Source organism: Oncorhynchus keta, unplaced genomic scaffold, assembly GCF_023373465.1.
Source record: "Oncorhynchus keta strain PuntledgeMale-10-30-2019 unplaced genomic scaffold, Oket_V2 Un_contig_6342_pilon_pilon, whole genome shotgun sequence".
NCBI lineage: Eukaryota > Metazoa > Chordata > Actinopteri > Salmoniformes > Salmonidae > Oncorhynchus > Oncorhynchus keta.
In genome coordinates, this window is record NW_026288807.1 from 145281 (window position 1) to 157781 (window position 12501).

The following is a 12501-nucleotide window of genomic DNA, read 5'->3' on the forward strand; positions in this document are numbered from 1 at the left end:
TTTCCTGGGGAATTTACAACTGATTGAATAAACATTGTTTCCACAGGTAACATTTTGTGTTTCACCCAACCAGCACCCGATATCCAATGACAAATGACAGGTAACATTTTGTGTTTCACCCAACCAGCAACCTAAATCCAATGACAGGTGACATTTTGTGTTTCACCCAACCAGCAACCGATATCCAATGACAGGTAACATTTTGTATTTCACCCAACCAGCAACCTAAATCCAATGACAGGTGACATTTTGTGTTTCACCCAACCAGCACACGATATCCAATGACAGGTAACATTTTTTGTATTTCACCCAACCAGCAACCTAAATCCAATGACAGGTGACATTTTGTGTTTCACCCAACCAGCAACCGATATCCAATGACAGGTGACATTTTGTGTTTCACCCAACCAGCAACCGATATCCAATGACAGGTGACATTTTGTGTTTAGGGAACCAGCAAGATCATCCAATGACAGGTGACATTTAGGTTTCACCCAACCAGCAACATGGTCTTGTAGCATGTCACCAGAATAAGTATTGGAAAGGAGTTTAATCAAGCAGGGAGCCCAGCCATATCCAATGACAGGTGACATTTAGTGTTTCACCCAACCAGCAACCGATATCCAATGACAGGTGACATTTAGTGTTTCACCCAGATGGAGAACAACCTAAATCCAATGAAGGTGACATTTTGTGTTGATTCCAGGGTGTTGAATTCACTTTAGTTGAGGAATGAAATGTAAATCAGAAACTAGATGTTGAACTGACGTCTGTGCCCAGTGGGCTGGTTTGAATAAGCAGCAGGTGTTGGATCGATATCCACCTTAGTAGCTAAGTTTCCATGCAATTTGAGACAGATTTTCATGTGAATATCAAAATCTGCATAAAACAATATATACATTTTCCCACCAGAAATGTTTCTATCAAACAGGTTTATTGCAGATTAAAGGCTTTGCGTGACAAATAAATAACTTTTGCTGTTAGATTCCCAATGGTTTCCATCGCATTTTCAACTCTACTGATGGTTTAACAAAACTGTTGCATTATATAGCAAAAATGATCTTGTCCCGTGATTATTAATCACTGTAGCCAGCAGCTCATAGATACAGTGTTGGTAGGCTACCTACATGATGAGATTATTATGGATGAGAGCGATATTATTTTATTTGTCAAATGGCAGCCAAGCATCGATCATCATGTCATCATCATGAGTTGGCTGATATCCGATTTTATAGGGTCACTCCACAGTTAAGGCTGAACAGTGCCTATACAAAGTCTACACTTTGCTCTTTTCATATTTCTTTTGATCCTGACAAACTCCCCAGTCCCTGCCGGTGACAAGCATACCCATAACATGATGCTGCCACCACAATAGTTAATGTGTGGTCTATCTCCAGGTCATCAGACTGTTAAATAGTCACCTCTAGCCGGCCTCCGCCCAGTACCCTGCCCTGAACTTTAGTCACTGTTACTAGCCGTCTACCACCCAGTACTCCACCCTGTAGTCTAGTCAAGGCTCATCCTATATAACTACTGCTGTACACACCTTTTATATTCATATACGGTCCATAATGTCTAGACACACCATCATATACATTGTAAACCAACTGTATATATTTATATTCCAATCAGTAGGTCACACAAATGACTATTTCTAAACAAAGATAATAGACAAGTAGAATGGGAGAGGTTTCTTAAACTATCTTTACTTACTCAGTGAATAGACTCCAGGGATGGTGATGAAGGCTGTAGGAATGAAGATCAGACAGTGAAGAGACTCCAGGGATGGTGATGAAGGCTGTAGGAATGAAGATCAGACAGTGAAGAGACTCCAGGGACGGTGATGAAGGCTGTAGGAATGAAGATCAGACAGTGAAGAGACTCCAGGGGCGGTGATGAAGGCTGTAGGAATGAAGATCAGACAGTGAAGAGACTCCAGGGATGGTGATGAAGGCTGTAGGAATGAAGATCAGACAGTGAAGAGACTCCAGTGGTTAAGGGCGCTGTGCATCTTTTTTAAAAACAAAACTATTTATTTTACTTAACAAGTATTTTTCTTAACTGCATTGTTGGTTAAGGGCTTGTAAGTAAGCATTTCACTAAGGTCTACACCGGTTGTATTTGGCACATGACAAATAATATTTAACTTGATTTTCATACTTTTCTAATAAAACACTTTTCAACCCATATGATCTATTACATGATAAAAGTCGTAATACAAATATCATGTCATAGTGAATTCATGACATGTGAACGAACAAGCCTTTTCATACTTTATAATATGGCTACACAGTGGGGAGAACAAGTATTTGATAACCTGCAAAATCGGCAGTATTTGACACACTGCCGATTTTGCAGGTTTTCCTACTTACAAAGCATGTAGAGGTCTGTAATTTTTTATCATATGTACACTTCAACTGTGAGAGACGGAATCTAAAACAAAAATCCAGAAAATCACATTTAATGATTTTTAAGTAATTCATTTGCATTTTATTGAGACCCAGAGTTACTTCTGCTGCAGAGGATAAGTTCATTAGAGTTACCAGCCTCAGAAATTGCTGCGCAAATAAATGCTTCACAGAGTTGAACTAACAGACACATCTCAATATCAACTGTTCAGAGGAGACTGTGTGAATCAGGCCTTCATGGTCGAATTGCTGCAAAGAAACCACTACTCAAGGACACCAAAAAGAAGAAGAGACTTGGGCCAAGAAACACGAGCAAATCTTCACATTGACTCTGTACTGGTACCTCCTGTATACAGCCTCCACATTGACTCTGTACTGGTACCTCCTGTATATAGCCTTCACATTGACTCTGTACTGGTACCTCCTGTATATAGCCTCCACATTGACTCTGTACTGGTACCCCCTGTATATAGCCTCCACATTGACTCTGTACTGGTACCCCCTGTATATAGCCTCCACATTGACTCTGTACTGGTACCCCCTGTATATAGCCTCCACATTGACTCTGTACTGGTACCCCCTGTATATAGCCTCCACATTGACTCTGTACCGGTACCCCCTGTATATAGCCTCCACATTGACTCTGTACTGGTACCCCCTGTATACAGCCCCCACATTGACTCTGTACTGGTACCCCTGTATATAGCCTCCACATTGACTCTGTACCGGTACCCCCTGTATATAGCCTCCACATTGACTCTGTACCGGTACCCCCTGTATATAGCCTCCACATTGACTCTGTACCGGTACCCCCTGTATACAGCCTCCACATTGACTCTGTACCGGTACCCCCTGTATGTAGCCTCCACATTGACTCTGTACCGGTACCCCCTGTATATAGCCTCCACATTGACTCTGTACTGGTACCCCTGTATATAGCCTCCACATTGACTCTGTACTGGTACCCCTGTATATAGCCTCCACATTGACTCTGTACTGGTTCCCTGTAGCACTGGTCCTTCTGTAGCACAGTTGGTAGAGCATGGCGCTTGTAACGCCAGGGTAGTGTGTTCGATTGACCCGGGACCACCCATATAGAATGTATGCACACATGACTGTAACTTTGGTAAAAGCGTCTGCTAAATGGCATATATTATTATATTATTCCCCCTGTATACAGCCTCCACATTGACTCTGTACCGGTACCCCCTGTATATAGCCTCCACATTGACTCTGTACTGGTACCCCCTGTATATAGCCTCCACATTGACTCTGTACCGGTACCCCCTGTATACAGCCTCCACATTGACTCTGTACTGGTACCCCCTGTATATAGCCTCCACATTGACTCTGTAGCCACGGTATAGTTTTTTATTGTGTAACTTTTTTTCTTACCTCTTATTTTTCTTAACTACATTGTTGGTTAAGGGCTTGTCAGTAAGAATTTCACGGTAATGTCTACACCTGTTGTAGCGTTGTAGCGTAGCTTTAAGGGAATAGTATGGTCACATCTAGATAAACAATTAACAGAGTAAATGTGTATAAACACACTACCTATTCATGGAAGTATTTATTCATCATCTACATATTCATATTACGCGTCTGTGTACAGGAAAGTATTAGTTGTAAGAGAAAATGTATCAGCTTATTGTTAAATAATTATGACGTTCTTTCCAATACAGAAAGTGTAGTAACTATTGTTTCCAAACTGCGTTACCCACTCCAGTCAGCAGATGGCGATGAGCGTATTTCAGGTGATGCTTCTAGCGTGACGTATAATGGACTGGACGGGACGCTTCTTCAGGAACAACAACACGGATACTATTTCAACCACGTCGGTAGCTTGCTAGACAAGATAAAAGTGAAATATTGACGTTTTAGGCCATGTTAATGTACATTAGCTAATCGCAGTGTTTAAAACACATTTCAGTTGACGTTAACTTGAACCTAATGTGCTTGTTCAATTTGCAAATTTGTTAAAGATTGATACTGAGCCGAGCACTAGGCTATTCGCTAATGCTAACTAGCTAGCTAACATCCCTGACCATGAGCTCATTAAACTACTCATCCCCTGCTAAAGAAGTGGATGTCTGCTGTCCGGAGAAAGAAGCTCTGGCGCTGAACATTGTCGTGAAAGACGAAGAGGAGGATATTACAGTGAAAGGAGAGAAACAAGGATTTCAGTGAAAGGAGAGAAAGAAGAATGAAAGAAAAAGGAGGCTGTTATAGGGAAAGAAGAGAAAGCATCCTCTTCCTCTCTAAAAGGTTCTATCTCAGTAAAGGTGAAGGAGGAAGACGTTTTGGGAGTGAAAGAGGAGGAGACAGAATATCAGATTAACACCAGTGAGTACTGTCTTAAAATCAGGGGCACAAACTATGCAGTTGTTGAATTAATGTGTGGTTTTTAAGGGGCATTCTACTGAAGTTCTTCACTTCAATGTGATGTTCAGTACTATATAAATTGTTAAAGGGTCAATCTGCCATTGCTACATATATTTTTGGGACTTTTAAATGAGATTTAATTATATATAACAGGCTTTTAAAATGTAATAATGGAGCATAATTTATACTTAAAATATCAAAGGGACACAAAAGGCACCCAATTAATTTAGAGATATTAATGCCTCTGATAAGACCCTATGACTGTAATAGACAGTAATAATTGATGATGGTAATAAGTTCACCATCTGTTTGATGTTCTCGTTCAAACAGGAGAGAGACATGACTATTGTGGATCCTCTGGGGAGCCTCAACAACATCCTGATGCTGACGAGACAGAGAAGAGTCTCTCCAGATCAGACCACCAGATGGTACAGCTTGGTCTGGTCTAGCATACAGCTTGCTCTATCGGGGGCTGGGTTTCTGTAAGGCACTTCATGACAACAGTGACATCAGCATCCATAATGATATGTGTCTGTGTCCCCTCTTTATGGTTACCAGGACAACACTAGCCCTTCCTCCCTCCCGGAGTCCCTGTGTCGTGCCTCTCCCGGTAGCACCTTACTGCTGGGTATGAAGAGGTTGTCTGTGCTGCTGGTGGACTGCAGGAAAACAACGGGGCTGAGTGGAACTGTGAGAGGAGGAGAAGAGAAGAAAGGATCAGATTTGACACATCAAAGTAAGTGCTGTAGTTTAGTTTGAACAAATACAATAGATCTGCCCATTGGTATCTCTTCCCAATAAGTCTGTCCCCGACTAATACAAAAACAACTTTGCACACTCTTGGTATTCTCTCAACCAGCTTAACCTGGAATGCTTTTCCAACAGTCTTGAAGGAGTTCCCACATATGCTGGGCACATGTTGGCTACTTTTCCGTCACTCTGCGGTCCAACTCATCTCAATTCATCTCAATTTGGGTTGAGGTCAGGTGATTGTGAAGGCCAGGTTATCTGATGCAGCACTCCATCACTCTCCTTCTTGGTCAAATAGCACTTACACAGCCTGGTTGTGGTTAGGTCATTGTGCTGTTGAAACACAAATGATAGTCCCGCTTAGCGCAAACCAGATGGGATGGTGTATCGCTGCAGAATGCTGTGGTAGCGATGCTGGTTAAGTGTGACTTGAATTCTAAATAAATCACAGTGTCACCAGCAAAGCACCATCACTCATGAAAGCTCATCAATGCTTCACTCATCAGACCAAAGGACAGATTTCCACCGGTCCATTGCTCATGCTTCTTGATTCACACAGTCTCCTCTGAACAGTTGATGTTGAGATGTGTCTCTTAATTGAACTCCGTAAATCATTTATTTGGGCTGCAATTTCTGAGGCTGGTAAGTAATGAAGTAACTGGGTCTTCCTTTACTGTGGAGGTCCTCATGAGAGCCAGTTTCATCGTAGCTTTTGATGGTTTTGCGACTGTACTTAAAGAAACTTTCAATGTTCTTGAAATTTTCGGTATTGACTGACCATGTCTTCAAGTAATGATGGACTGTTGTTTCTCTTTGCTTATTTGAGCCATTTGGACTTGGTCTTTTACCAAATAGGGCTGTCTTCTGTATACCCCTTTAACTTGTCACAAGACAACTGATTGGCTCAAACGCACTAAGAAGGAAAACACAAATTAATATTTAAACAAGGCACCTGTTAATTGAAATGCTTTCCAGATGACTATGAAGCTGGTTGAGAGAATGCCAAGAGTGTGCAAAGCTGTCATCAAGACAAAGGGTGGCTACTTTGAAGAATCTCAAATATAAAATACAATTTGATTTGATTAACACTTTTTTTGTTTACTACACGATTCCATTTGTGTCATTTCATAGTTTTGATGTCTTCACTATTATTCTACAATGTAGAAAATAGTAAAAAAAATAAAAATAAAGAAAAACCCTTAAATGAGTAGGTGTGTCCACCTTTGACTGGTTCTCTATACACAGTGGGGAGAACAAGTATTTGATACACTGCCGATTTTGCAGGTTTTCCTACTTACAAAGCATGTAGAGGTCTGTAATTTTTTATCATAGGTACACTTCAACAGTGAGAGACGGAATCTAAAACAAAAATTAAGGAAATCACATTGTATGATTTTTAAGTAATTAATTTGCATTTTATTGCATGACATAAGTATTTGATACATCAGAAAAGCAGAACTTAATATTTGGTACAGAAACCTTTGTTTTCAGGGATTTTGGCCCACTCCTCCATACAGACCTTCTCCAGATCCTTCAGGTTTTGTGGCTGTCGCTGGGCAATACGGACTTTCAGCTCCCTCCAAAGATTTTCTATTGGGTTCAGGTCTGGAGACTGACTAGGCCACTCCACTCCTTAGTTGCCCTGGCTGTGTGTTTTGGGTCGTTGTCATCCTGGAAGACCCAGCCACGACCCAACTTCAATGCTCTTACTGAGGGAAGGAGGTTGTTGGCCAAGATCTCGAGATGCATGGCCCCATCCATCCTCCCCTCAATACGGTGGAGTCGTCCTGTCCTCTTTGCAGAAAAGCATCCCCATAGAATGATGTTTCCACCTCCATGCTTCACGGTTGGGATGGTGTTCTTGGGGTTGTACTCATCCTTCTTCTTCCTCCAAACACGGCGAGTGGAGTTTAGACCAAAACGCTCTATTTTTGTCTCATCAGACCACATGACCTTCTCCCAATCCTCCTCTGGATCATCCAGATGGTCATTGGCAAACTTCAGACGGGCCTGGACATGCACTGGCTTGAGCAGGGAGTACCTTGCGTGCGCTGCAGGATTTTAATCCATGACGGCGTAGTGTGTTACTAAAATGGTTTTCTTTGAGACTGTGGTCCCAGCTCTCTTCAGGTCATTGACCAGGTCCTGCCGTGTAGTTCTGGGCTGATCCCTCACCTTCACCTTCCTCATGATCATTGATGCCTCACGAGGTGAGATCTTTCATGGAGCCCCAGACAGAGGGTGATTGACCGTCATCTTGAACTTCTTCCATTTTCTAATAATTGCGCCAACAGTTGTTGCCTTCTCACCAAGCCGCTTGCCTATTGTCCTGTAGCCCATCCCAGCCTTGTGCAGGTCTACAATTTTATCCCTGATGTCCTTACACCCTCTCTGGTCTTGGCCATTGTGGAGAGGTTGGAGTCTGTTTGTTTGATTGAGTGTGTAGACAGGTGTCCTTTATACAGGTAACAAGTTCAAACAGGTGCAGTTAATACAGGTAATGAGTGGAGAACAGAGGGATTCTTAAAGAAAAACTAACAGGTCTGTGAGAGCTGGAATTCTTACTGGTTGGTAGGTGATCAAATACTTTTGTCCTGCAATAAAATGCTAATTAATTACTTAAAAATCATACGATGTGTTTTTCTGGATTTTTGTTTTAGATTCTGTCTCTCACAGTTGAAGTGTACCTATGATAAGTGCATAAGCCCACCCACTTGGGAGCCAGGCCCAGCAAATCAGAATGAGTTTTCCCCACAAAAGGGCTTTGTTACAGAGATAAACACTCCTCAGTTTCATCAGATGTCCGGGTGGCTGATCTCAGACGATTTAAAAAAAAAAAAAATTACCTTTATTTAACCAGGCAAGTCAGTTAAGAACATATTCTTATTTTCAATGACGGCCTGGGAACAGTGGGTTAACTGCCTGTTCAGGGGCAGAACGACAGATTTGTACCTTGTCAGCTCGGGGGTTTTGAACTCACAACCTTCCGGTTACTAGTCCAACGCTCGAACCACTAGGCTACGCTGCCGCCCCGATGTGGAGGTCCTTGATCTGCAGTTGTGAGGCCTGTTGGACGGACTTCCAAATTCTCTAAAAAGACATTGGAGGCGGCTGATGGTAGAGAATGCAACATTCAATTCTCTGGTAGCAGCTCCAGTGGATATTCCTGCAGTCCCCAATCCATTTGCACACTCCCTCAAAACTTGAGACATCTGTGGCATTGTATTGTGTGACAACTGTATATTTTAGAGTGGCTTTTTATTGTCCCCTGCATAAGGTACACCTGTGTAATGCTGTTTAATCAGCTTCTTGATATGCTACACCTGTCACGTGGATGGATTATCTTGGCAAAGCAATGTAAACAAATTTAGACAAATTGGAGATTTCATTCTGGTCTCTTTTTATATAAACACTGTCTTTGGCAGGAGGAAAACCAAACTTGGAGGAACCAAAGACCTCCACAACATCAAGACGACACCTCTGCTCCCAGATCAAGTTAGGAAGCCTGAAAAGACCTGAGAGGACACACACAGGAGAGAAGCCGTACCATTGCACCCAGTGTGGAAAGAGTTTTAGCCTGTTAGGAAGCCTGAAAGCTCATGAGCGAATACACACGGGAGAGAAGCCATACCATTGCGGCCAGTGTGGAAATAGTTTTAGCCAGTTAGGAAACATGAAAAGACATGAGCGAATTCACACAGGGGAGATGCCATACCACTGCTCCCATTGCGGAAAGAGTTTTAACCATTTACTTAACATGAAAAGACATGAGAGGATACACACAGGAGTGAAGCCTCATCATTGCTCCCAGTGTGGAAAGAGTTTTATGCAGTTAGGTATCCTCAAAGATCATTTGCGAATACACACAGGGGAGAAGCCTTACTACTGCTCCCATTGTGGAAAGAGTTTTAACCATTTACTTAACATGAAAAGACATGAGAGGATACACACAGGATTGAAGCCTCACCATTGCTCCCAGTGTGGAAAGAGTTTTATGCAGTTAGGTATCCTCAAAGATCATTTGCGAATACACACAGGGGAGAAGCCTTTCCTTTGCGCTCAGTGTGGAAAGAGTTTTAGCCAGTCAGGAAACCTGAAAGTGCATGAGCGAATTCACACAGGGAAGAAATCTTACCACTGATCCCAGCGCGCAATGCGTTTTTACCCAATTAGGACACCTGAAAGAAGACATGAGACCGCACACGGGGGAGAAGCTTTACAAATGTTCAGACTGGGGGGAAGGCATTTTACTCATCAGTAGCGTAAAAAAAACATGTGAGAATCCACACAGGAGAGAATGTTTACTTGTTTATATATAAATATTTCTTGTTTTTTTTTCTCATTTTGTCTGTCATAGTTGTAGTGTACCTATGATGAAAATTACAGGCCTCTCTCATCTTTTTAACTGGGAGAACTTGCACAATTGGTGGCTGACTAAATACTTTTTTGCCCCACTAAGTGTATGTAAACTTCCAACTTCAACTGTATATTATTTGAAATGCTAATCCTTTGCACACGAATGCTCACTCATTCAGGATTAATTGCAGTCAATATATATTTACGCCGTTGTGGTCTGTTGGAATCCGGTCCGTCTGCTGGAGAGTTCATCTGAGTCTCTCTCCTTCTGTTTCCCTGAAGTTCAAAGTCTTTCTTGGTTAGAATGGATACCTCCGATTACCATTCAGAAATGTTCTCATAGAATAGATGTTTCGGCGGTTGTCGTCATTCGCATCCCAGGTTTACATCATTTCTAGCTGCCCCCACAGACCCACCAATGCTCTTACTCTGTTGGGATTGATAGTCTCAGAGTTGAACCATTTCCAGCCGTGTAGCCAATGCTCCACGTGGGATGGTTTTCTAGTCTTGGTACTCAAATGTGCCACCTCAGCTTACAGCGAGGTATGCGTTGTCTAAACTATTCGCAATCACAGCTCACGCTGTGATTGGTTTGCTCAGTCTGAAGAGGATTTTTTTTCAGGAGGGGCTTTTATTCTAAACAATAGGATAGGCTGTTCCATGACACCAGATCATGTCTGTGCCCTCGGGGACCAATGACTTAGTTACACTTTTAAAGGAATACAATTCTCTCACATTGAAGGTTTAACATCACATTACATCATTTCATATAGTTGCATCTTTACTCATTCATTTTATACAAGAATTAGATGCAAACCCCATAATTGAGAAATGTACACATTGAGACATAGTTATGTGTATTTCCAGTCCTCTCTAAGGTCACCAAATGAAACACACTCAACATAACTGTCCCTTAAGTGTCCACAGACCCTTCCCACACTCTCAAAGGTGGACATATAGTTTAATTTTGCCATTTTGGGGATTTAGTAGTTCGGCCATGTGAATTCCTTTGTTCACTCTGTGGTCTCTCTCTGTATGAAAAGGGGCGAGAGTCTCCGCCAGGTAGTTACGACCTGAGATAACAGAACCTGGGTGTAGGAGAGGGGGAAGCCACAATCTGTACCCAGAAAAGGCCACATCGTGACAATATGGAGAACGTCAGTTTGAATATAATGTAAATCAGTTTTCTTGTGTTCAAATGTAGGATAGATCAGATTCCATGTGTTTAAATGGTCCCTTTTCAACTCTGACTGTGTGTTTATCTGGGTGTGTCATTCCTCCAGCACTACAGATAATCAAGTGATATTTGGATGTGATGCATTAGTTCCATTGTTGACATTTGCATTGTTGGCCCACTGATGATTTAATGAAATGAAAATGTTCAGACTCTGTAATGGAAAATGTTAGTTGTTTGTGTGTCCACATCACTGAGTATGTGACTAACCTTGTGAAACTGTCCTATTATAATCTCCTGTACTTGGAACTATCATTCTGCATTGCAAACCAGATACACCTGCATCCTTGTGTGAATACAGTCCCTCCCAGGAACAGGAAACTGTAAAGATATGTGCTAATCACTCAATGCTTCAGGAATTCAGACTGTCTACACTGCGCTGTGTAACTCTGTTATTCTCTCTGAGCTCAGAAATAAAGAATCTTGGTTTGACTTGGACTCCAGCAGATCCTTATTTTATATTATCCACAACTCTCCCAAGGATCGCTGTGTATTATTGTCTCAATGAAGAGTTCCTCTTTCGACTTTCCTGGTGGCATTTACAATCCTCCCACTGGTTGAATAAAAGTTTTTACCCGAATGATGAGATTATTATTTTATTTGTCAAATGGCAACCAAGCATCGATCATCATGTCACCAGAATAAGACCCTCAAAATGTATTGGAAAGGAGCATCAAGCTCATCACGTGCACTTTCACCACCCTGTGAAGTTCATAACTTATTTCATCTGTCGCCTAATAAACTACATGGGAGGACCACACAACATATCATCATGTGACTCCAAGTTAACTAAGATGTGATGGTTATTATATAAATAATAACAAGTAGTTCTATCTGATGTCATAATACACCCCTCTGATAGTGATACATTTGCTCCATTGTTTCCATGTCAGTTGGTTTCCCACTCTGATGATTTATATCTGACAGAGGGGCTTTAAATGAATAGTATGGTGACATCTTAGTGTGTCTTGAAGTAAATAGAATTATTAATCATAAACTCCTATAGCAACAATACACTGCAGCTTTGACATCAAGAAGAGAATGGGCTGATGGGTGGTGGTGCTACTCTATAGGTAAGGCTGTTCAATATGAATGTTCAATACACACAATGAAAATGTGTTAGCCAGTTAACTGTGCTGATATATATAGCTTGATTAACCACATTTCCATCCAAAGTGTTTATGCCAGTAAAGTCATACCGTACAAAAACTCACGACAGCTGTGATGGAAACAGGAAGTTGTGATCGGTGGTGGTTTACACTCTATAGGTAAGGCTTTACAGTCCAATATGAATGTTCAATTCTCACAATCATAATTGGAGAAGTCCGTCTCCTGTCCAAGTTAATACTTGGTGGAAGCCATTACAGTTTC

General features: G+C 41.7%; 1 protein-coding gene across 2 annotated transcripts in view; it reads left to right on the forward strand.

The window, feature by feature from the left end:
- The window catches only part of LOC127925839 (zinc finger protein 239-like), a 57881-nt gene extending 46319 nt beyond the window's left edge, over positions 1 to 11562 (forward strand). Inside the window, exons 1-4 of one of the 2 annotated variants that reach the window (XM_052511152.1) lie at positions 4626 to 4751; positions 5121 to 5218; positions 5349 to 5526; positions 8966 to 11562. In XM_052511152.1, coding sequence (XP_052367112.1) covers positions 5216 to 5218; positions 5349 to 5526; positions 8966 to 9681 — 897 coding nt within the window. In that variant the 5' untranslated portion in view covers positions 4626 to 4751; positions 5121 to 5215 and the 3' untranslated portion in view covers positions 9682 to 11562. Of the gene's footprint in view, positions 1 to 4625; positions 4752 to 5120; positions 5219 to 5348; positions 5527 to 8965 lie in introns of those variants that run through there. The other variant, XM_052511153.1, reaches the window with a different exon arrangement.
- The last annotated feature ends 939 nt before the right edge of the window (positions 11563 to 12501 follow it).